The sequence below is a fragment of the Acromyrmex echinatior genome, chromosome 5 (genome assembly GCF_024713525.1).
Source record: "Acromyrmex echinatior isolate Ae372 chromosome 5, ASM2471352v2, whole genome shotgun sequence".
Classification (NCBI taxonomy): domain Eukaryota; kingdom Metazoa; phylum Arthropoda; class Insecta; order Hymenoptera; family Formicidae; genus Acromyrmex; species Acromyrmex echinatior.
This window is the reverse complement of record NC_141856.1, coordinates 9,129,588-9,156,125: the sequence shown is the minus strand read 5'-3', so window position 1 is coordinate 9,156,125 and position 26,538 is coordinate 9,129,588. Positions and strand designations below refer to the sequence as shown.

Genomic DNA, 26,538 nt, shown 5'->3' with positions numbered 1-26,538 from the left:
ACGATGGTCGTAATCGGTTTTATTGATACTTCCCCCAAAGAGAGATTTAAGCGGCTTATAGGCGCGGATAAATCCCCGGAAGCTCGTCAAAAATCATCAGCGAACAAAAATTAAATTTGAAAAAACTAGGTTCAATTTTTCGATAAATTTATCAAGATTGCGCTCTCTTTTTCTTTCTCCCCCCCCCCTCTCCTTCCCACTCTCCCCCCCCCCTCAAACATACTTCCTTTTTCTCAAAAATTCTTGATTTATGCTTCATCAATATTTTCCAAAACAAATTCTCATTTCCATTTCTGCATTCTATTCTAGACGTAATATGGTTTACAGAATAATTTTCAAAAAAATCAATGAAAATATAATTTTATGCATATTTACACGTTATTATTTATAAAATAAATATAATTAAACATAAACACTTAACAACTAAAAATATAATATATTTTACATAATCCGGATTAGAATAAAATTCTTAATATAAATTTTGTAATAATATGCATATATACACGTGTAATTGTATATAAATCATAAATTATATATTGAATGTATGAAATAATTATAATGTAATAGTTAATGCAATATAGTTGTGTAAAAAAGTATTTGTAGCGGTAAAATCAACGTAAAACATTTCATATATATAATGTTCATATAAAGTGGTATGATAACCACGTGGACGGGAGCAGCTAGATTACAAATAGTTAAACCGGATTGATTCAACATGTTCGCGGTATGTGCGGATAATCTTCAAATCGATAGGTCTTTATAAGCCGTTAATTAATTTTGCATGCTGAATTTCCCGTTGAGAGCGTCGCGGACATTGCGGTCTATAATTATTATTACCTTCGATACAATTCGTTCTCTGCATATGCAGACTGTATCGTGAAATTACGATAACACAATTGTCACACGAGACAGCGTCATTTCAAGCGATATTTTTTGAAGTTCAAAAAATGGTTAATAGACTCGAAAAAAAACAAAAATTACAAAATAAAAATATTTCAAAAAAATTATTTAATTATTTACGCATCACTGCGTTAATAGAAAAGTGACATATCTCAAAATTACTAACTTTTTTGCTAAAGTAAAGCATTTTTTAAAGTTCTGGATTAAAATAACGTTTCAATTTGGAGAGTGAATATGCAATGTTTATAATTTTATTTTTTTCCATTATACTTTCAATTATATTTGTTATATATTCAATTAATGTATTTTTTAGAAAACTATGTCATGAGTTTTTGAAATTCGAACCCAAGTATAAATTTCATTTCCTGTAACATTTTTTCCATATAATAAGCAAATGAGTTATAAATATATCGTTTTTCCATATAAATATTAGTCTAACTCGATTTTTTTTCATCTCAAAACGTTAATTTTTTATTCGTATTACTTTTCTATCAATGCAGCGATATGTTAATCATTTTGATGATTATAATAAATTATAGTCATAAACTATTAACGATACAGCATACAAAAAGATGGAAAATATAATACGTATAAAATCTACTAATTTAATTGTAAGCTAAAAGTGTAATTTCACAGCGTTCGTTCCGAGTCGCTGCTTCCTCTTTGCTTCGCAAGACACCCAGATGTAATGCTAATGTAGCATGCTTTACGAATCTCACTGTCATGATACTTGGACTGACTGCATAGATCTTTAGAATTATTATGCCGTAACAGTAACATTTAACTTTAATGAACAATAATACGTTTATATCACTCTCTACAGTTCTACACGCTTCAGAATAATAATATTAATAAATTCTACATCACGTACATTTGGATTATTTCAAGATATCTAAACATTAAACATTAAAGCACGTGTCATACTAATACATATACATGTATATCCATCTACCTTAATGCAATTAAAAGCTTTCATTTTTTTAACTCAACCATGACTAAACGCTATTGATATTGAAATATTCTACTGATTTCTATATATATTTGTGAATACCATATCTGATACTGAATGGTGAATGATATTGTACACATTGTCATTAAAACATGAATGTTTTTGCGTTCGGACTGCACGCGAGCTCTCGAGATAATGTTGCTCCTAGTAGCGAACACAGCAATTTGTCACGACTTGCTTCCCGACGAACGATTTAAAAACAACATTTTTCAATGTGCAACTTAGCTGAGACACTGCAGCAGGAGATAATGGCAAAATCGAATATCGCTGTACCTCACGGAAGTGAACAGTAATAACGATTTTATGAAAGTTTAATGAGACCAGAATTTCCACCAGGAAATGGCATTTTCATTCGAAGCGAGTCATTTGCAAGAATAGAGAAGAATCTGCGAGATGCCTTGTTAAAACGTTAACTGCCCTGTTAAAACGTTAATTATTATTGTTATGAAAATGTTAACGATAACCGGCAACAAATGCAAATAGTGAGTCTTCGCATAAATGTAAAAATGCTTAATATTGTATGTATACGTATGTATACGTGTATCTATTATATGTAATGTAACAATTCTTGAAAACTATATTGCAGATAAAGAAACATAACTCATCAACAAAACTTATTCAAATTAACTTTGATCAATCTTTGATTAAAAACCTTTTAACTTTTTACGATACAATTTTTAGTAAAGCGACGGAATTGTTTGATGTAAATTTTGGGTATCGTAAAACTTCTCTCTGGAAAGCGCCAATAAACGCGTTCCTCTCTTTCTCCTACAAGTCCCGAGTTGTTGATCAATGTTACGAGAACGCTGCGGTGGAATATTTAAACGAGTGCTCGCGTGGCCAATATATCGGAGCATCAAACGTGGGCTTGCTTCCTTTGTGCGAGAATACTAACATTGTAACATACCTTTATATAGACAATTTTTTTCAACTTTCATCCCGTTGCATCATCACTTTCTGCAAATGTTCTGGAAAACTATTTCGGCGTTGTGGGAAGTCATGTATCGAGGGAATAGCATTCAATATTACTCTAAATATTACATCTGTTGATCCTCTTATACAAGCATTGTGAAAATGTTTTTAATTTGTAAAACGATGCTATCCACGCGATAGCGATGTGATGTAATTTTTAAAATAAATTCTGTCCTTGTTCTACATATTTGCATGAAGTTGCTATGTCGCATAGAAACGTGCAAATTAAAAATTTTAAATAAACATTTAAAAAACTACGTATAGTTATTTCTACTTCTTTTTTTAACAGAAAATAACCAACAAACTTTTCTCGTCATAAATTTATATAGAATCATATTATGGCTTAAAAAGCTTTACGAATAAAAACGCGGGGATTCATTAACCACATAGCGTCTAACGAGGTTTAAACCGGAGTTTCCCTAAATTAGTATGCGATACTTAATGCTTTTTTTTTATCAGGATTATACTTGGCCACAGGTATTTATCAACCATGCTTGTTACCAGTATTTTTCTCATAATTTTAATCTTGTTACCAAAGGTAATGTAAGGAATCTCCTATACTTAGCAGAATAAAAAAAAATTAAAAGCTATATATGCTTAAATAGATATACAGCGTATAACTTTATGCGGAAAGGCTGAGAAGCGCGAGCAATGTAGATATACATGTATAATTGCGGTATGCACCGTGGAAACGTACGAGAAAATTGTAATAATTACGGCGATTCAACTGACGACATTAAATTAGTAATATAAGTTTATATTGTTTTTAAAAAACCTATGAACCAAAACGATTAAAACAAAATAAGATTAATATAAACTTGATATTCGATAATAATATAAAAACTTGTAGTAAAAATTACAATAGTTAACATATGATTAGCATTGAAAGGAGAGGAGAGAAAGAAAAAAAAACACGGAAAAAAATGATTTCCTTTCAAAAATTATACTACTTACAATTATATATATATTGACAGTTAAACTAATTAAAGCTTAATTTAGATGTTATAGCATATCTAATACAAATAATCTGTTGTGTATTATGTTATTATCGCTAGAATTAACATAATTGAGTAATTCCGCAGCAGGCAATATATGCCATCGCATAATATCTATACATAACAATACCTTTCCTATATTCATGTGATATTACTATTTAAAAATATACATATACTCTGTTAATATCTCTGAAATGTTATCTCTAAAAAAAACCGTAACCTACTTACTTGGATAATTTTAAAGGAAGACTCTTAAAAAGAAGATAGAGATAAAAAATGAAAAACTGTTTAAAAACTATTTTCTCTAATACTAAGAGAGTTCTTTTCTGGAAAAAATCTGACAAAAATGGATTCTTTCCCGACAATTCATATTTCCTAGAAAATAACAACACTATGTATGATGTTCATCATTATATTCACTTTCGCAAAAAAAAACCACAAGTAATTTAAAAAAGATTACGAGACAAAAGATATATACTGTAACGCTATTTATGGAACATCGTTCCGCGGATGAATAATAATAGAAAAAAATTAATCTTTCAAGTCATGCGTTTCAAGTCATGCTCGCTTAAAGATCTGTTATAAATCACGGCTCTCGACTCGGTGAAAGCTAATCCCAGACAAAGCTTTAGATATTCTTAACAAATCACAGTCGATTGCACGGTTGCGACCCGGCACTTAACGAACTTATCTCAGCTTGCCCCAAGAAAATTGATCACTGAGATATAAGACTTCCGGCACGAATTTCCGAAGCCACCTCGGTCAGCTCCGGCTACGTGATCTCATAAGTAACTGCACAAAAACACGCCTAATCCATTTTCCGCAGCCATGATGCACCAAGCATGTGATCACTATCATTTTCCTCCATTTTGCAATGTCGTTCAGTGCATTCGCGACTTTATAGATCCTGCGAGTGGATAGTGCGTTTTATTTCTGTTTCCCTTTACTCATACGCTTTGCCGGCAAACGGATTAAATGAAACGTCAAAAAAGTCGTCCGATATTCTTTTAAGAGCATATATAGTAACGCGTGAATTGCTTTCCCGCTTTTCACTTTTATTCCTCGCGTTTTATGTAACAAGTTGTAAATAAAACTAAATTACATATTAATTAGAGAGATTGCTTAATTTTTATTGATTTCATAATTTCACATACAATTTCAATACACGTCGCTGATATCTTTCGTCCAATTTTGCATGTTAATACTCATAAAACTAAACCCTTAAAGAGTAGATAAAGCGTTAAAAATCATATATGTATTAACTGTATCGTTATTAAACTTCTAACGCATTTTTGCATGGCATAATAGATTTGTAAACTGTTATACGCTATAACCAGCTGACGTGCCGAATTTCAAGACATTATTCCGCGTGTAACAGATGTCGCACATTTCTAGAAATTGCTCTCAATTTCTCGATAAATTAATCGCAGGATTGGTGCAATGCCAAACTGGGCCAGCTATTTCCTGCCACTGAGCTATCGTGTAGTTTTAAAGTCGTTCACCAAGAATTAAACGCGACATCCTACTGGTGATTCGAACTATCGGATACCAGGATGTTATATTTATCTCAAATCTCTCTGAGTAGATATAATGAAATAGCAATAGATATTAATCGTCGATTTTTTAATAATTAATATGTTCCAATAAAGCAGCCGAACATCTTTCTCTTCAATTGGATAACTCTCATATGTCCTGCACTTTTCTCTAATTACTTTTCTCTAATTCTTCTTGACCATTACGCGGATAGATAGATTGTATCTCGTTGCAGCTCGGACTTCGTGTAATCGTATCTCGAAAAATGTAATCGGAAGCTGTGTTTTCACAAAAGGTCTAATAGTTTTGTATATAAGATAGACAGATAATTGTCGTTGTGCGGTTAATGCAATAAATCTGGTCGCACGATAGCATTCTTTTTTTTCCATTTAATAATGTTATTTAGAAATCTTCATTTTCTAATAGCAAAAAAATGAGATAATTAATAATATAACACGATAAAAAAATCTGTTACGTTTTCCGAGTGTAAGCAGGACCATATGTCTTTTAAATCAACATGGTTTTAACTGAATATAGTTAGTAATTGTTCGATAACTCAGTTTTGCACATTAGCTACGTTTTTTGGATCAATCATGTATAATGCATTAAAGAACCATGGAAGACTAAACTGGTAACAAAACTTGCGAAACGCGAAAATAATTACAGTGCAAAACAATATCCGAAAATTCGTTACGTTAGATACGTGTCAGAATTGCAAAAAACAAACAACGAAAAAAAAACATTTTTTGTTCTTTCAATTTTTTGAACAAAAAAAATTAGAAAATCAAATAATCTATTAGTATGATGTGGCAAAACCAAAAATGAGAGATATGAAAAAGACATCTCTTTGAATACGGGTGATGTACATGTTGATAGGTGCGAGGTGGCTTGTTTCAGTTAATAGCACCACATGCAGTATACATTGCCATGTAAGCTAATTACCGCAGTATTTTAGCCGCGCGAGACCACTCACCTCACGGACTACGAAATTACGTTGCGAGTTTTGACAAGGAAATATTTTCCAAAACGGATATGATTTATTATTACCAAACAGCTGCCTTAGTTATTCTCATAAAGATTATTAAAATTTAATTACATTCATTATTACTCATATGCTAGTAATACATTCAAATAAAAACTAATTAAGATTTAGTTATCATTATTCCTTCCTAACTGCTGCTAACCAAAGGATAGCACAACGGGAATATGCGGTCCTTCATCTTTGCCATTTAATGCCGCGGTTGCACAAGAAGCAGCTAGGTTAGTTTGACTTTGTGATTAATTTATCGAGCAATTTACAACAATTTGTGTTTTAAGTAATTAATTAAAATGCATCAAAGAACTTTTGTAATACATTTTCGCATATGTATTGTTCTAAAAACGCTAATATCATCAAATAATATTGTGTTTTTAAATTTAAATATACTTTTTTCGCAAGTACTACGCAAATGTTATTTTATCGAAAGTATCTCGTTATCTTCAAAAATTCTCTTCAAGCCAAAATAATGTGCTCGTTGACACTAGCCATTATTTAACTGCTATAAATTAGTATGTACAAAGACAATACAGATCACTACGCGAGACAGAAAAGAGAGGGCGCCAAGATACGGTGGAGAGAGAGGACCTATGAGAAAATGGTCAGACCATTAGGAAGAGAGGGGTCGCAGGGTAGGAGAGAAGATTGGGAGAAGGGAGGAGGGTTGATATGTTCGAGGAGGGTAGCGTTGATGCAGTCGCACCAGCCAGTCAGTGGCTGCTACAGCACAGTAACGTACGCGCGTGCTCCTTTTCAAATCGTTTTCGGGCCTAACAAACCGAGAATTTTCATCGGAATATGACACAAAATTTGTTGCAAATAGATAATCGCGTTAATCAAATAATCCACAATCGTACCTGCCGATGCTGTCTCTTGTTTTTCACCGTTCGCGATTTAGAAGTTTCCGATAATCCGCGTGTTATACGAGTGACGGAAAGGATGGCTTCTTACAAAGCTTCTTGCAAGATATCTTTTTAATTTTTTGCACGTGCATTTTGAAATTTATAAAGCTTCGCGGAAAAGTTAGAAAAAGTAATGTGAGCAAAGTGTATTGAATTAATGTTGCGCAATCTAAAATAAAACACCAAACGAAGATAATAAGTAATCAAGTGGGCGGACTTAACTGACAAAGAGACGCTCTTGAAGTCCTGATGATGAAATATCCTCGAGCTTGCAATTCGATTATACGTTTATCTCACGAGTATGTGACATCGACGATTTATTGCTATGGTATTATATCGTTATCGATTGCCTGTTAAAACATTTCCCTTTACACAAATATATTTATCTAAATTTATTCGAGAAATTATCTACAAAAAAAATGAAATATTAATGACTCGCCTTTTAAACTGTTTTTGTGCATTATAAATAGCAATTATTTGTTTTGTTATTGTACACCCGGACTTTTTCTGTCAGCAATTTTTCGAAATATGTATCTGTAAGATACGTATTCCTGGTAGAGATATTGTCATTCAAACAATCGCCGTGAAAGCATTAAACGAGTTATTTGTGCTAAGACAAAAAATAATTTTTCTAAAACGGGTACATAAATAAAATAAGCGTTAAAATAAGCGGATAAATAAATCGTTAATAAATTGTGATAAAAACAGAGTTGTTCAATTTTGATAATCAATTGTCGCGAGCGAGATTTTTGGTTAGCTGACAAATAATTAAATCAAAAGTTTATACGTGATTTTTTCGGTTTGTAGCATAAATTTCATGCGACAAATATGCCGTACGTGACATTTATCTTCTAGATAAAAATTTAATTAAAAAATGTTATTTAAAAAAGTACAATAATATATCGAACAATATACAAAACACTTCTTTTCCGTTATCATTATATTATATTTTTAAAGTTATTTTATTATAAAATGCGCTATAAGATACACCCCCCCCTTGATTTACAATAAAAAAATTATTTTTAAAAATATACTTTAGCCATCTTTAACATGTATAGCCTTGAATAATTCAAAACAAATTTTCTATATTATAATTATCATTGTCATGTAATCCCTTCTTTAGTAGTCTTAACTAAATTACTTTCCCGAACTTTGAGATCAAGATATAATCTAACTTTTCTGCAAAAGATATCGTTAAAAATTCCGTCTATATAAAGTAAGTAGTAACCAAAGTTACAATCTACGGCTAGGTAACTTTGTCTTACTCTACAAATAGAAACTTTAGGAAATACGATCCAGAATCCTCAGGTTTGAGAAATTAATGGAAACAGTTTGAATAAGACGTACATTGTCTATTATATTTCATTTAGTTCTAAGCCGAATTGTGCGGTTGTTTTGTGAAATATTTGATGCAAGTTTGATGAAAATCTCTGCTGCATTTTGGCCTAAATTCATGAATTATCAATTAATTGGATGGTTTGCAATTACGATTAATTCTGCTGCTTAATTAACTGCGGCATAGCTGATACTTTGAAAATTATCCCGACTTCATGATCTATTTAATTCTTTGTCTATTTAATCCAATAATCAATTGCGCGTAATACAATTTACGACGATATACAATAAAGTACGACGATATACAATACGAATAACGATAAATATTTTAAAGAATAAATAGTTTTCAGTGAAATTATTTCAAAACAGTAATGATTAAGTGAAATGCGTTTCATATATCAAGCAAATTTAATTAATATATAACTTGCATGATGAGAAATATGTATGTATATCGTGAACTATTGCATAATTAATAGTTTATATATTTAATAATTATATATGTACATAAGCAAACTACATTATGTTAATTACCATAAATGTAAAATAACAGAAGAACGATGTTAGTATGCATATCAATACCTACTATTGTATAAAACATAAATAATTTATCTAAAAACTAAAAGATTTACATATTAAATTAAAAGACTTTGTAAAAATCACAAGAGCAAAATTATTCTATTCGATAATTCCATTTTTTTTTTCTTTTGGCTTGTTCGTTCATTACTCCTTTAATCTTCGTGCCGTGCATTATTATTTTATAAAATTGCGCGCGCGCGTTATTGCTAATAACAATCACCGATCTCACAATCCTGGGGATCGTGATTGCGTGCTAAACCAACGGTGAAAACCAATTGATTTGACGAGCAGATGTTCGCAATCAGCGTAAATTTAGCATCCGAAAAACAACGCACCGTTAATAAACGAGTTCCTGCTATCACCGTCAACAAAATGGACTTTCCCATACGCTTTGATATCACTATCGAACCGTTATTGTTATTTTAGCAGTTTATACGATATTCATTACAACATTGTATATTATAAAATTTCGAGTGATAAATAAAATTACTCGTGCAAAATGTTACTCGAGAGAAATAAATTAGAAATATAGGAAACAAAGGGTGCAGGAAGACGAATGCATTTGTGTGATTTGAGAATTCTCAATCAATAGTCTATTTTTGTCATTTAATAATAACAAGAAATATTAACTTTTCATTGATAACATATAAGCATTTTATCAATTTTAACAAAGATAAATTGATACGCCATTTGTAAAATTTCTAATCAAAATGTTATAAATAGCTTTTATATCATAAAAGTATTGTTATTTTATGACTGGAATAATTTACTGAAACAATAAGGAGTGCTGAAACAATTAGAACAGATATATAGAATGCGTAATGAATTATCGTGCCTTTTCTCTTAACAGAAGCTTTAATGAATCCACCTTAACGAATTTTCTCTCTCTAGAAACTAATGTATAAAACTAGTTCAGGAATAAAACTTTTACTATTAGAATATCATGAACTTTAATTAACATCATTATCATGAATATTAAGTAACTGTATAATTCAGCCATAAAATGTTCGTTAAAGAAAAATCAATTCTGAATTCATCAAAAAACTGTGATAAAAACTCTGCATTTCTAATGTAACTTCTATCTCCTGCTTTGGGATTGCAATCATCTCCTCTCTCTGCTCTTTGCTAAATGTATCTATACAAGTACAATACCGACCATGTAGGGACAATGAGCAACAGGTCATCAAGGAGTGACACTTGGTCATGTTTCTATTGAATACTCATGCGTGAGATCGTAAAGCCTTTCCTGTAATTCATAATGCATGTCCGCGTACAAAAAGAAATTGCACAAGAGCATTCCAACACGGTGCAGCGCAGCCAACTTTTGTCGGAGTTTGAGCAGCGCAACAGGTATACATTCCGCAACAACGAATTACAACCGACCTCGGTCCGTCGTTCTGACGATCGTTCGGCAAACCTAGAAGTTCAGGAACAACGCAACTTTCAGCGACGTAGCCACGTCGAAGTTTTTAATTACACAAAATCCGGAGTCGTTATCGACGCGCGACCGCACGCCCGCGCTCGCACATCTGCAATTTCTCGACCATGCAACGCCGCGCAGCGCTTCGTGACCGAGCAATTTAAACTTGCGGCTTGCACGATACCACCTGCGGGTTCGAAGCTCGGAAGACCTATCAAAATTTCCGATAGCAGGGTCGTCACCGAACTGATAGCGTTGGATAACAATTGTCTTGATAAGGTGTAACATTTTGTTCAAACAATTTAATTTCGTTGAATAGGGTAACTCCGATATATACGCCGCACCTATCAAAAACATAATTTATTAAGTATTATTTACTATGTTTAAAGTAAACGATCTAGATCAGTAAAAACTTTGTACTGTCTATTATTATGAAAAAAATATTAGAAATTCGAAATATTTATATTTCGTATTAAAAAATGAACTTTTTTAAACCCTTGCATTTTTGCCGTATATCTCATAAGAGTGGGAGGAAGGAGGATATGTATGGCTTATAACAAATTTACAAATAATGCATATAAATAAAATATAAAATAATACAATAACTTATAAAATGTGTTTATAAAGTTTTATCAAGGAATAAGAATGATAAATATGTATATGAAATAATAAATAATAATTACAATCTTCCCACATGTATTACAAGTGTTGTATGACATGAAGTATATATTTCATGCATTTATTGTATTTAGTGCACTGAATTCAATCTGCGCACTTTGTATGCACTTTGTTTGCATAAATCCCGCTTAAAAATGCCATATATTCCAAACAAGTGGGATATACAAGACAACAAATTAAACAAAAAATACAAGAGCAAAATATTTGTATTCTTTTGTTATACAACATGCTTTACTATTCCTCTACACTCGTGTATCACGAAGTAATTACTAAGTCTTTTGCACATCCTACAGTAATCATTTTATGTAGATTAGAATTTATGATGGCGCTACTTAATAGTGATAAGTCGATTCAGCTCACAATAATTTCAATAATATTAACAGAAACTGAAATCATAACATAATACTAATATAACATAAAGACATGTAATAGAGTAGTTGCAGGAAAATTACCTCACTCCTATTTTTTTCTGTGGCGTAAATCTCAGCGCGGCATATTTGCTGGAATTACCCTATAAGTTTTTAACGCATTTGTATTTCGTTTTCTATAGAAAAGCGTAATTAAAAACATCTTCAAAGTTATTTTTGTTTTATTGTTAACATACATCTAATATCGATTCGAACTCAATATAATAATCATTAATCACAATCAATCGTAAAATATTTTAAAATATTCGAATGTGTGAATATAATACAATAAAAAAGAAGCGAGAAAATGTTGGACGTAATAGATGATAAATATTATCTTTTTCAAGAATTAAAGAGAAAGGTGATAAGTCATCATGAAAACAATGGTGAGATCCAGGTCGGCAATAAATTTATTCTAATTTTTACGCATAAATGACACGATTCAAATTGGTAAATGTTCCGACGAGCAAACGCGTTAATGCACCACATTTCATCCTTTACGTAAAAATGTTGAAAAATTATGATAGCCTAAAGGTCGCACATAAAATTTACACAAAGCTTAGAAAGAACTTGTAACACTGGGAAAGACAAGTCTTGTATAATAAAAACAAATGCAAAATTACACAGGCATCATGATGACACATGTATGTATGTTGCCTCTGTACTTCCAAGATCTCTTACATTAGCATACTGGTAACATATGTCGCGACATATCGTACCTCAGAAAACTACATGCTTTCAGTATAAATCACAAGATGCGCCTCAATTATAATTGTAAAGCTTACAAATTTTGTTTTTAGTTAAGTTGGTAATCACTGATATTTTTTCGTCATCCTGTCCGATTAATTAAATATTTCATATACATACATATTTCTATACATATTCGGTATAAATTTAAATGGTTTGTATTTTTGGAATCTGCAAATATAAATTAATTTTATAAATTATGATTTATTTTCCAATATGACGTTTTTTTTTTATTTTAAAATCATCGAATTGAAAATAACATATGGCACATTCAACTTGTGAATCAGTTGCTGCTCACTTTTGATATACGTTATACATACGGAATACGAAAAACACGATCAGTCGAATCTCTCCTAGCCCGCACTGGCACGTCCTTTCCGTCGATCGTGCGCAAGACCTCCGATCTTCCTCTCGAAGCTGATATCGCCCTCCCGTTCATATTGCCAAGGAAGAGTAGCGACGTAAATCATCGTGAATTCAAAGCCCGAGGCGGACAAGCGAAAGCCACGACAACATCGAAATCGCCAACGTGCCGGAAACCTGAAACTAGTAACAAACAACATAATTTACCGATTATGACGTCATGAAGTTTCTGCTTTTGGCATTATTGAGCTGCATCTGCTCGGCCGATGATCGACGTTTGAGATCTATCAAACAATGGGCCAGGAAGATCGACATCTCGAAGACCGATAGCATCTCACGTATACCGTTATTGAATAAATATGTGGACTTGATGACTGATGCTGTGAGACTGCGTCATTATGATAACCGCATGAGTGTACGTTTGAGTCATTTTCACAATGAGCTACCTCATCCGATCAGACATCGACGTCATCAATCTCGGTCGATAGAACCAAATGGGCTAGTCCATCACCTTAGCTGGCCAGTAAAAAAGGAAGCGGTAGTCGAAGGTGATCTCGTGCTAGGTGGCCTAATGATGGTTCACGAAAGAGAGGATACCGTCACGTGCGGACCCGTGATGCCTCAGGGAGGTATTCAAGCGTTAGAGGCAATGCTTTATACTCTGGATATTCTCAATCAACGAGAAATCGTCCCAGGAGTTAAGATCGGGGCTCACATACTCGATGATTGTGACAAGGATACGTATGGTCTTGAAATGGCCGTAGATTTTATTAAAGGTACGTACACGTTGATTTATTGAAATCTGATAGTGAGCTCTTCATTCTAATTCGTAATTAATTCTTCTCAAAAAACTATGGAAAACACCAAGTTAAGAATGATCTAAAAATTGCGTCTATTTTTACGTTATTTATCTTTCAACTCAACGATCGTTCATAAAAATCGTCAAATATTAGAACTCACGTTCAATATCGAGATGCACAGATTGAGTAAATAATATGTATTTGTCGAATGTTATTTGATACGTGAACTTATTCATCTTCATGCTCGTGGATCACTTTTTAATTAACGCAAAAGAAAGCCTCTTTATCAAATCTTTATCAAAGATTTATGTATGATGGAACATAAATTTCTCATTAAAGTTGATGTTTGATGCTAACAATACATATTATCAGTATACTACCATCACCTGAGGAGTATTCAATGAAGTCATTCGCGCACTGTCATTGTCTCGTATAAAATGACACATCATCAATATCAATAATGACATTCGACAGATAGAAATTATTATAATACTAGAACAATCTCTTTTCGTCGGTTATTCATGATGGAGTAAGATTTATAAAGACGCGTTAAAATAATTTAGTACATTAACATTTATTTTACTAAACATCACGCAAATTTATAATTTTTTAAATTCATGCAATGAAATGTATATGGATATTCAAGAACAATCAGAAACAGATTTGGCAAATGTACTAAAACAGAAGTTATGTATGTTAACTAATAAAGTTTTAATCAGATTAACAAAGTTGAATAAATTGGATATCGATATTCAAAATCATGTATTAATTTCTCGTATACATATATCATGCTTTCAAAAGTCTATTAAAAAATCAAATGTTCGTTATTACGTACGATAAACGCAAATCAATATATTACATGTATCTATAAAAAAATCAATTACTAAAGATAATACCATTATAGAGATATCGTATCTCAAAATGAAAATCGGATTACACGATGAGATATGATGGCAGGCAGTCGCGTTTTGTAATGATAATTAAATTAGACTGTTAATTCGTCCGATGCTTTATTAGACTGGATTCTCTTGTATTTGAATTGCACATTACTGTGGCAAAACAAGTGTACTTAGTACACTTAGTACGAATGTCTAATTTATTACTGAGGATACTTCAGATGAAATTAACTTAGCACAAGTACTGAATATTTAATCAGCTCCTTTACACGCTCATAGCAAGCGATTTTTTTAAAATTCTCTTTTCATAAGATGAATTTAAATAAAAATTCTTGTTCGTGGCCTTTTTAAAGTAGTCTTTCCTCTTCTCACACGTAGAAAAGAGAAACGTGACTTCCGAGTGATGTAAGACTGCTAAAAAATCAAGCAGTGAGAAGCAAGTCGCAGCCATCCGTTGATTCTAACCGGTGAGGTGGCAAACTCTAGTTCGGTTTATGAATTTCAATGCATTCCGGAAGATAAAATGTCACCTTTCCCACATGATATGTAAGAAATGTGAACGATTTTATTCACAACAGAAAATCGTTTGAAAGCTCGACTGCTCTTAGCGTGAAGATGCATGACATATCAAATTGATATCGTATGTAGGAAAATATGTAAAACTCGTGAAGGCAAATGCATATTCGATAGTTATAACGAACATGACCGACATGTCACGCATAAAAGACTAAAAAAGTATACTGAAAAACTCACTTAAAAAGTGCACAGGAGGCACTATTTTAACCTTAATGGGTGATATATATACTATCCACAGTTAATTCTATTTAATGGTGCCCTGTGTGCATTTACTTTTCTGTGCTACTCGTTAATTATTTTTCTTTGCTGCATTCTCGCTGATGCACATTCTTAATTCCATGCTCCCATCCCTAGCTAGGTGTGATCAAAAACTTAAAATGTTTTTACTATTCACAAAAGGAAAATATAATGATCATACATCTCTGCAAATATTTATCTCCCATTACAGATAGTAAAAACGATAAAAAAATTACGAACTATCTTTATTAAATTCATTTTAATTGTTATAATTAAAAGTAAACTTTGTTTGTTAATAAGAAATAATTGTTCTGTAGTAAAAGTTAATTTCTACACTGAAAGAGAAAAGATTGGCTGCTGCAGCAAATTAGATAATAAAATATGGCATTTTTAATTGGCTGCAATCAATTTTTGCAGCAGTCAATTTTTAGTTACTTTAACTCCGCAATGTCAATACAGGACATTTCGATGGGCTAATGCAACTAAAAATTGGCTGCTGCAATCAATTAAAAATGCTATGCCATATTCAGCCAATCTTTTCTTTCAGTGTATAATCATTAAATTTCTAATAAGCATATTGATACTGTCTTTAATTATTACTTTATTTTTATTTTATGATTTCTAGATATTTTTTGTATATCAGCAAAAAATGATTAACAGCTTTTATTATTTGCTAATAAGTTTACTAAATCAACCCATTTAAATAATTTGATCATACGAAAAAGTATGAATTATCCACACGTGTATGTGTTTCAAAATTTTTTCTAATTATATGTGTATAATATTATATTTAGTTTTAAGTGTATCTTACACAAGTTCGCGTCATTTCGAAGCTATATAATTCTTTTAAAAAGTTGAATATCTTTTTGTTCTCGTTTCATTAAAATACAATGTGCGCGATATTTCAGAGAACATGCATCACAATTTACAGCGTTTATTGCATACGGATAGCTTTCAAAAAAAAAAACAAGAAAATATGATCTATTTGGTGCAAAATAAAAAACATATAGTATATAGTTACATAAAAATGTTCAATTTAAACGCTAATTTGAAAGAACAAATTTACTTCACAACTAAGTACTTATGATTTGAGTAAGCGATCGAAGTTTGATGCAGTTGCGAATATCACGTACATACATATGCATTATTCATATTCAAAAGAGATGCCAATACCAGAACAGATTTTCTTTATAGTTTCATTTGTTATTATTTATGTATTTTATACGTTGTAAAATATAAAAAAGTTTTAGCTATAGAAAAAAATGATATAATCCAATTAAGACGCAAATAATTTTCATTATTTCGACGATTAAAGAAAAATAAATGCAATGATTATGAGTTTATTTCTATTATGTGTACAATAAATTAAAACCAATTCGAAACTGATCACGAATAAATAATGTACATTAGCATTATGTTTTGACGTGTAAATTTAAAATTAATAATTATATAATAGTATATTAGTGCATGTTTGTACAACATGAGACGCATAAATTTAAACAGCCATTAAAATTTAGTGTTCGCTCACTTTCTCTTACGGCTGTAATGACGAAACATATTTGTCATTAGAATCTATTACGTAGATGCTAGATTTATCTTCACGATCCTGGTTAATTAAATTTTATTATTGAACGACTTGACATGACTCCATTACATAGACGATATAATCTGACGTTAATAAATACGGAGTGAAAACGGACACCCGGGCTGGTATTAGCTATATAAATTTGACGCAGATTCAGGATTACATAAGCACGCGTTAGAATTGCCACAACGGATAGTCTTACCTTGAACACTCTACGTCGTCTTTAGAAGAAACCGTCATCCTTAATAGATCGTATCCTTACAATAACTGGAAAATCACGAGAATTTTCTCCAATATTTCCGTCTGTGATGCGAATTTAAAGTTTCGAGTTTCAATGTGTACTTCGTTGTTTCGGAAAACGAATCATTCTCAATTACCTATGTCGTAACGACATGAAACTTTTTAGCTAACAATTTTGACAGTCTGTTCGCAGCAGAGTAACTTGTCATTACAGTTTTACTTGAAATTTCTTCAAGCATTTGTTATGCTGTTATATACTTCGCGTTTGCCTCCAATAAAATTGTAAAATATATTTGTGAATAAGAATTGTTTAATCCTAATGTGATATATTTTTTAAAAATGTTAAATTTGATTGAAAAAATATTTAATTAAATACAATAAAATTATATAAATTAATTATAAATACTTATATAACATTTGTTTTGACATTCAACATTGTTAACGTCTATTTATAATTTTATCTTTTACTTCGAAATCTTTCAATTCCATTGTGCACACAAGATTTTAAATATCAATAAAGATGAATATAGAGCAATGAAATTGAAATAGGTAAGGAATAAGATCAAATTTCCAAATCGTACAAAGTCAAAAGTCATTATTTAAAAAATAGAATCTTTTGCCACTGAAATTTGTCATTTTTTATCTTCTTTGAACAAGACAACGACTACACGTGTTTGATCTCTTGTGACATTCATTCACGTTAGATATTTGATCGCATAAATTTCCGCGATCCGCATTACGATCCATGATCACGATAGACGTCGACAAACGAGATGGGGAGAAATATGTAATAAAAAATGGTTCAATGTTAGCACTTTCTTACGTAACCATTAATATATTTTTTTTTTATATTTATATATAATATTATACACATAATGTACATATAAAAATAAAGTATATAATTTTCCGTTATAATCAAACCTCCCAATATAATATAATGCATATATTTTTTGTATACAAAATATATTGTAATAAATTAAACAGAACGGATTAAATTGTGTATTTTTTTCACGCGCGCATCATTATTTTTAATAATTTTTTTTTCTATACTAATTTGAAAATTTTTATACGATTTTTATATAAATATATAAATATGCATATCACTAACCAATTTTTTGATCGCTAATTTATTTTATGAACTTATGCTGTTTATTTATAAAATACACATTTATTCACTTCTTCATTTATATCGCATTTGCAGTACTCTTTGTGATAATTTTCCTGGTCATTTTCACACAGAAATAACCCCTTAATTTAATTAAAATGCTCAGACAAAGGAAATTATGAAATCGACTTTAATTTCCGCGCGTACGTGAAGTGTGATACTAATACAATAATACTTATAAGATTATCAAAGCATCGCTATCCTTTAAATAACATTCAGCAAAAATGATTCTGGTGTATTTTATGATTTCCATTTTCGCTATTCTGCAAATAATGCATGCTCACGAAACACGCGTCTTTTACCAATCTCATGAAAATTTATCCAATTTTATCTAACTGTATCCAGCGATAGGATAATAAAAGTACCTTTGATTTGAAGAAAGGAGACAAAAGAGAAAGAGAGAGAGAGAGAGAGAGAGAGAGAGAGAGAGAGGGACGACAAGAAATCGTAGGGAGATTTCGGAGTTTACGTCAGCCATCGTTTACTACGACAGCTTCTCGGTGAATCAAGGAAAACGCAGTTAAACCAACTGGTGAAATACGCCCGCAGTTTCAAGGGACATTCCAAGATGGCACCGATGGGAGCTTTTGCTCTATTTTATCAATCCGACCCTCGGGGGCTAGCCGCATCGTGGAAAAAGCGACTAGCGTAGCTTGCTATTTCGCACATGAGACCATCGAACGATTAACCTATCTCAAAAACATTCATGAAAAAGTTGAATCAGCACATACCTACAGTTTATTCATGAAAAAACGATGAATATGTAAATGGCATATTTTTTAGGTTTCAAATTGAACAGAGATGCTAAATTTATTGTATTGTCATAAATTATATTCCAAATTGTTTAATAGATATGTTCTTTTGAAAAAAATGATTATTTTTTTATCGACTATAAAGGTATTAGTATGATTAAAAATTAATTAAAATTAATTGTAAATATTACGATATACTTAAAACTGTAGATGTAATAAAATACAACCAAGAAATTTCTCCGAACTTTACAAGTTTTTTTAAACGTTTTAATCTCCACGAAATGCAAATATATTCGACCTCATTAAAATTGTCCATTCTACATAGCGATAAATTACACTAAAAAATGCATGAAGAAAACGAACAAACAGATAACTTAGTACGAAAATGGATATCACGTCAATCTTTTTATTCATTCAGTAAAGTAAATCTTATGTTAGAGAGATTACGTAGTGATTTAATAAAATTATTTCTTCTTTTAACTCTTTTTTTTAAATACCAATTCTTCTTTCCTCTTTTATTTTTAATTTATTGATTATTATTGTACTTTATATAACGCGTTGACATTGTTTTATCGCAAGTAATAACATATTTCAACAAAACAAAGAATATATATCTAAGAATTACAATGTAAAGCTTTAGTTGCAACAGCTTTAATACCACATTCGTAACATAAATCAAGTGATATAACGAATTTTTTTTCATCGGATGTACATCGGAGTGTACGAATAATCAAACCTCAAAAATCAAATCCGTTAAAATCTTGAATTTCAAATAAATAATTTTAGATAAATCAATACTATTTAATATCAAGTATATAATAATAAATATTAATTAAAATTAATTGATATTAAAGGCAAAATAATTACACACATGAATAATTATCTTGATACATGCGTCTACTATAATATGAGTATACTTCTACTATAAACATTTTACATTGCGATTCGAATTTTATCGCACATTCGACACGTTATAAAATATCTTAGACTCAAATTCAATTCACATTTATCTCAAGCACAGAATTTCACTGGTTCCAGTGAAGCAAAAATCCCGATAAACATACGCCGATAACCGGAAAGAGCTCTCCCACTGGGGTAGTCGTTTGGAAGGAACGTGGTAAAATTGTAGTCCACGCGACGCGCACCAATGTCCCGGCAGTTATTCGCTGCCCACAGAATTGCTTCCGCTCCGTGAGATATGCGCGTTATCTCCATGAACGAACGATATTGCAAAAAATAGCATTTCACAGAAAAGGGGAAAACAAAGTGGCAAAATGTATGGTAGTGAAAAATATTCGTGCATTTTGCGAAAAGCACGCGTATGCAATTTGTGGAAATATCAGCTGCCAGATTTTTGGACGCTTTGCAATTCGTATTGATACGCATTGCATTAAATGATATATCCTCGGGAAATAATTTCGATTGTACCTGAGGGAATGGCTAACAATGTTTCGTTAAATACCAGCAAAAATCGATTTCACCTTGCTTGTTGTCTGGCGTGACATGACAACGTCGTGTTTTTTGATAAAATTGCAATAGAAAAATTGAGGCTGACAATATACTCGTTGAAAATACATTCGGTTCACAAGTGCTGTTTTTCATCACACATTGAGTAAATTACAACAGAACGTTCAATATAAAAAATGGATAATATCATTTTCAATTAAATTATTTAAAATATTGACTAAAAATTAATAAAAATTGATGATTGATGCTTAGAATACTGCGGTATTGATATTGGAATTTACATTATTCACTTGGAGATGCATCATTACAATGTTATAATTATGTAATTTACTGTAATAAATAATCCATTTTAAAATATTATTTTACATACTGTGATAGTTAAAACATTACAAAAATGTTCGTTTAAAAATACATTGGAGTTAAAAATCGATCGTCATATCTGAATTCGAATAAATCTTACACGCTGATATGGAACACGCTGCTAAAACTAAAACATTAGGGTACCTTGGGGTGTCTCTCTCTCTTCTTTATCAAGACAAGAAAACAGTTGAAATGTATATCTCTGTAAAACGTATGATTTAAACCAGCCGATCTCATGAAATTTTACCTCAAAAGTTTACTCGGGAGTGTTTCACGTTGATAACGAGAAAACTATCCATGATTAGGAACAGACACGTAGCACGAAGTGTAGAAAATTAGAAACGTAATAAAGTACAATGTTTTTCTTGGACTTCGATCTTTATTAAAACGAACACGCAATTCCCTTTAACATCTCGAGAGATACGACGCTTCAAACACATCATACATCAAATATACATCGCAAGATTATCGAACATGTTACAAGAGGAATACTCTCTCTTGGAATACTCTCTCGTGACATTTTTTACTCCAAGAAATTTAGAAAGTAATATACAAATCTTAAAGGTTTCCTTTCATCGCGTAATATTTTATTTTTTTCTTACAAAGAAAGTTACGATTTGTTTTATAGTAGAGTAACGTGTATCATGAAAAACTAGACAATTTTCCCTGCCCAAGTTCTGCCGTAAAAAATTTGTTTTTTCGTTATATACCATATTTTATATAAATTTCTTGCAATATCGATGAGCTCAAGCAGAATAATATGATGCTCTTAAAAAAAAGGACATAGTCAATAAAATTAAATAAAAAGAGCTTGTTAGTTTTCTCCATCCACTCAGCGGTTCTGTGAAACAAAGATGGAAAAAAGAAGAAGAGAAAGATTTCACTTCGAGGAGTTACCTTAGAAACGACGAGTCTCGTGTAACGCCCCAAGCGCCGCAATAGGCTCTCTTTTTTAGCTCTTATTATTGTGCAAGTTCTCTTTTAACAAGACAGTCAATATCGGAAATTTAAATCTGTTAATTCTGCTAAATTAATGAAAATACTGTCACATATTTTCATTCACGTATCACTTTCAGCAAAAATAATTTAAAACTTTTATACAATTTCAATAACAGATCTCTATCTATATTCAAAGCACCATTTTCTGTTAAAACTACGGAACATACAAAAACTATACAAAGTCACAAAAAAATTATTTTAAGATAAAAAATTATTTTTGACTTAACAAAGCAATAGTTGATCATGTATTTACATACTGCAGTCAAATATTATAAAAGAATTGTCACAATTTCCTTCTTATACAAAATACTTATAATTTCAATTAATTATAACTCATATTGTAAAATATATTGCTATATAATTCTTATATATTGTAATGTATTGCTATATAAATTCTTATAATATATTGTATTGCGTCTTCTCTCTCTCTCTCTCTCTCTCTCTCTCTCTCTCTCTCTCTCTCTCGCTTTCTCTCTCGTTTTCTCTCTCTCTCTCCCTTCCTCCCCCCCTCTCTTTCTTTCTCTCTCTATTTCAAATATTAAATGCAAAATTAGTTATAATAACACAGGGAGTAAATTGTATAAGTTGTATAAATAAAACAATGAGTTTGAGATTTAAATATAATATTAAAGAAAAGAAACAAATATCAAGATATTTGTTATTAATTATAACATTTAGAGTATATTTTATTAGAGGAGAAAGAATATTCAAAAATAAAATTTATGTAATAACAAGTCGATTCATATTATTACTGCATCCAACTTCTCACATATTACATTATTATCACAATTATAATTTTAACATAAATCTCCATTTGAAGATATAAGCCTGGTCGAACAACTGTATATATTACAAAGTTATTACAATACCTGCTTATTCAGCAAAATTGTATACGTAAACAGAATTATTCGAGTTATATACACGAAATGAAACACGGCTTTAGCCATAATTTCTGTCATTAATTTCGTATCCGATTAGCTCAAATTGAAAAATGATCCTTCTCTGGACATCCGCATATTTATAAATTGCAAAATAATGCCGAGTGGTATAATTTGCCAATATTCTTATAAAAATTACATAAATTTAATTTGTTTATATCTTTTTACATGGGGAATTAATATTAATTTTATTATCTTATTAGAATATTTAAAATTAATGATTTTTAAATCTATGCACATTCTCTCTTGCAGTATACTTTGTTACAATGCAGGAATATTTTTAAATTGTAAAATTCCATTATTCGCAATTTAGAAGATATCTCCTTTAATTCCTTATTACACTCAAGAAGCGACTCGAAGTCTAGTCTGCTTCGTTCGCGTTTTCAATAGCTACTTGAATAGTCGAGGCTTTGCGAAGCAGAACGTTTTGAGAACCGATCCGACCCTCAAAATACAAGAGAAGTCACTTTCTCGAACGAATCTTTAAGGAATTGTTGAATTTTACCTTTTGAAATTACCTGATGACAGAAAATGTGAGACTACATAGCATTAAAAATAACTTGAATATTAAATAGACAAGTCATTATCTATTTTAAATCTAGCTTATATTTTAAAAAACTGCTTCTTTTTACAGTGATGTACCTGTGATATTATACATATTTAGATAAGTATTAATGCTTCAAAATATTGGATTTATATTTATAACTAAAAATCCCCGTAGCATCATATTATTTAAACAGAGAAATATTTTCTTATATCTATTCTTATATCTATTCATGGAATGTTTTATTTAACTTTAAATAGTTTTCTTTTAATGGCAAGAAGATCGCTACATATTTCTTCTACTTATTGCGCAATATTTTCAAAGTCTATTTAAAAATTTTTAACCAAATATCTAAAAATAAAAAATTATTTTACACTATCTCTACAAAATGTTTACTTGCACTCTATCTGCATTCAGTCAACAAATAAAATATGACAACAAGTGCACAATACTGCACTTCATGTTTCATTGGCAACTATGAAATATCGTAGACGTAGATATGAATTGACGCTAGACTAACAAGCGTGATTTCGTAGTTTTGAAAAACGTCAATAATATTTGACATTTTTTCACAAATAAAAACTATGAAAAATAAATATAATACTTATATCTTAATAATGCTACGGATTTTTTTATGACGTATATACATACTAACACTTTTTTTATTTTATATTCTTATACATGTATACATGTACTTATGTAGGGTAATTTCGGTATACGCCGCACCTATCAAAAATTTAATTTATTAAGTATTATTTACTATGTTTAAAATAAATGCGAAATATATCAGTAAACACTTTGTACTGCCTACTATTATGAAAAAAATATTGGAAATCCGAAATATTTATATTTCGTATTAAAAAATTAACTTTTTTAAACCCTTGTATTTTTGCTGCATATCCCATGGGGTGAAATATATAGCTACTCATAAGGCGAGAGGTGAATATGTACGCTCATGAAAAATTTACAAATAATACATATAAATAAGTCGTAAAATGACATAATAATTTATAAAATGCGTTTATAAAGTTTTATTAAGGAATAAAAATGATAAATATGTATATGAAGTAATAAATAATAATTACAATCTCCTCACATGTATTACAAGTGTTATGACATGAGGTACATATTTCATGTAATGCGTTTATTGCATTTAGTGCACTGAATTCAATCTGTCCACTTTGTATATTTTGGACATAAATCCCGCCCGCTAAAAATGTTGTATATCCCAAACAGGTGGGATATACAACAAACTAAACAAAGAATACAAGAGCAAAGTACTTGTATTTATACAACATGCTTTATTATTTCTCTACATTCATGTATCACAAAATAACCACATGTCTTTTACACGTTCTACAGTAATCGTTTTATGTAGATTATAATTTATGATGGCGCTACTCAACACAGTGACAAATCGATTACCCCCCCACTCCTTTTATTTTTTCTGACTTCTGCGGCGTAAATCCCAATGCGGCATATTTGCGGAGTTACCCTAATATATAAGTGAAAAGTAAAATTCAATATATTTGTGTTTTATTAAATATTCTTTATTAATTATAGATGTGGTAAAAAGCTTTTAATTTTTATAACTATTCCGCGTAGGTATGTATATCACTTTTTTCAATTCTCGATCTGAAAAGGAACATTCAAGATGTTAAAATACTCGTGTAACCATTTCAAAATGGTTAAATAGAAACTCGTTTCTTATTTCCGTAATAATATCCCCTTTTAAGATAATCGCCTTTGTTATCGAAGCTGAACTAAAAAAAGTAAAACTTCTTTTCTAAGGAAGCTCCTTGTCTCATGTTGTTCTTTTTCAAGTCCCATGAGTTTGCATCTAGTAAAACACCTATCACGTAACAAAAACGAAATAAACTTTGCGTGACGTTCTGCTTTCATCTAATACTTCTTTTTAACCGACTCTCACAGAATTTGATAGAGACATAAGTACATGACTTAAATTAACTATAAAGTCAAAGAGGAAGCTTCTTTTTTTATTTATATTTTGATAAAATTTAACAAATCTTAATTGCAAATTAAATTAAGGTTGGTTATTAACAATAAGATATCTCTGCAAATTTCATATTATGCATATATTACTTTAATTTTATCATTTATCGATGTTTTTCTGAAGGTAAACAGTTTAAATTGATAATTTTAATATTACTGGGAATGTGGAACGACCAAAGAATTCGAATAATAATGAATAATGAGAATGTCCCACATCGCAATAGAAGAACAAAATTACGCATTAAATAATAATCCGATGTATTTGCAAATTATTCCGAGTATTAAATTTATATAAATATTATCAGCTGTTAATTTTCATGAATAATATGCTTTAATTTTTTTTAAGAAGAAGAAAAAATATTTAATCATACATAAACACATCCGCATATATGAAATTTAATTTCCATACAAAAAACGCTCAATTTTAAGACTAAATATTATGAAATATGATTATTAAATAAATTTGATTATTTGAAACATTTTGATCATAATATTTATAGATATTAATTATTTATTTTATAATATTATAATACTAAATTTTCAGACCAAGATATTGAAAGATTTCATCATTTAAAAAAAAGTGTCATATATGCATGTGTGACTAGAAGGTATCTTAAATAAAACCGTATCGCTAATGTATCGTACGTGACTGTATCGTTAAAAAAACAGTGTAAGACAAGGTAAAAAGTACACTTTAGACTTTAGTAACGAATGGTAACGAGAACGCTTTAGGCCAACGACCGACTCGGCTCGTTCGTGTTCAAAGATAGTAATAGGAAACGAGAGATAATTTTAATCTGACTATCGGTGGAAGGTAGATATGCTTCTTTCGATCGAAGAATTCCCGCAGAAGGTGATTGTAAGCGCGAAGTTCCGAATATATGTACATTATCTCGATTGCGCGTTACGAGATTGCTCATTGGATGCCGTAATCTTTTTATATTCCCTCACATATAAACCAAGATAGCACGCAAGTAATTAACGTGAATTAACGTGATCGTAAAATTTGTAACATGTTTGATACTTTATGTATAAATCTAGTTTGCAAAATAAAATTTTGTAAATTTTAATCTTCAAATTATTATTTTAAATA

General features: G+C 30.7%; 2 protein-coding genes and 1 pseudogene across 9 annotated transcripts in view; all 3 read left to right on the top strand.

The window, feature by feature from the left end:
- LOC105143230 (metabotropic glutamate receptor B) overlaps positions 1-26,538 on the top strand; it is a 146,585-nt gene that overhangs the window by 65,420 nt on the left and 54,627 nt on the right. The gene's annotated exons all lie outside the window — the stretch shown is intronic.
- Positions 259-26,033, top strand: LOC147909780 (uncharacterized). Its single transcript, XM_087406423.1, has 3 exons — positions 259-7,646; positions 12,798-13,649; positions 18,751-26,033. The coding sequence occupies exons 2-3, from the start codon at positions 13,094-13,096 to the stop codon at positions 18,894-18,896; spliced, it is 702 nt and encodes a 233-aa protein (XP_087262549.1). The 5' UTR covers positions 259-7,646; positions 12,798-13,093; the 3' UTR covers positions 18,897-26,033.
- On the top strand, positions 8,176-11,128 carry LOC147909781 (uncharacterized; annotated as a pseudogene).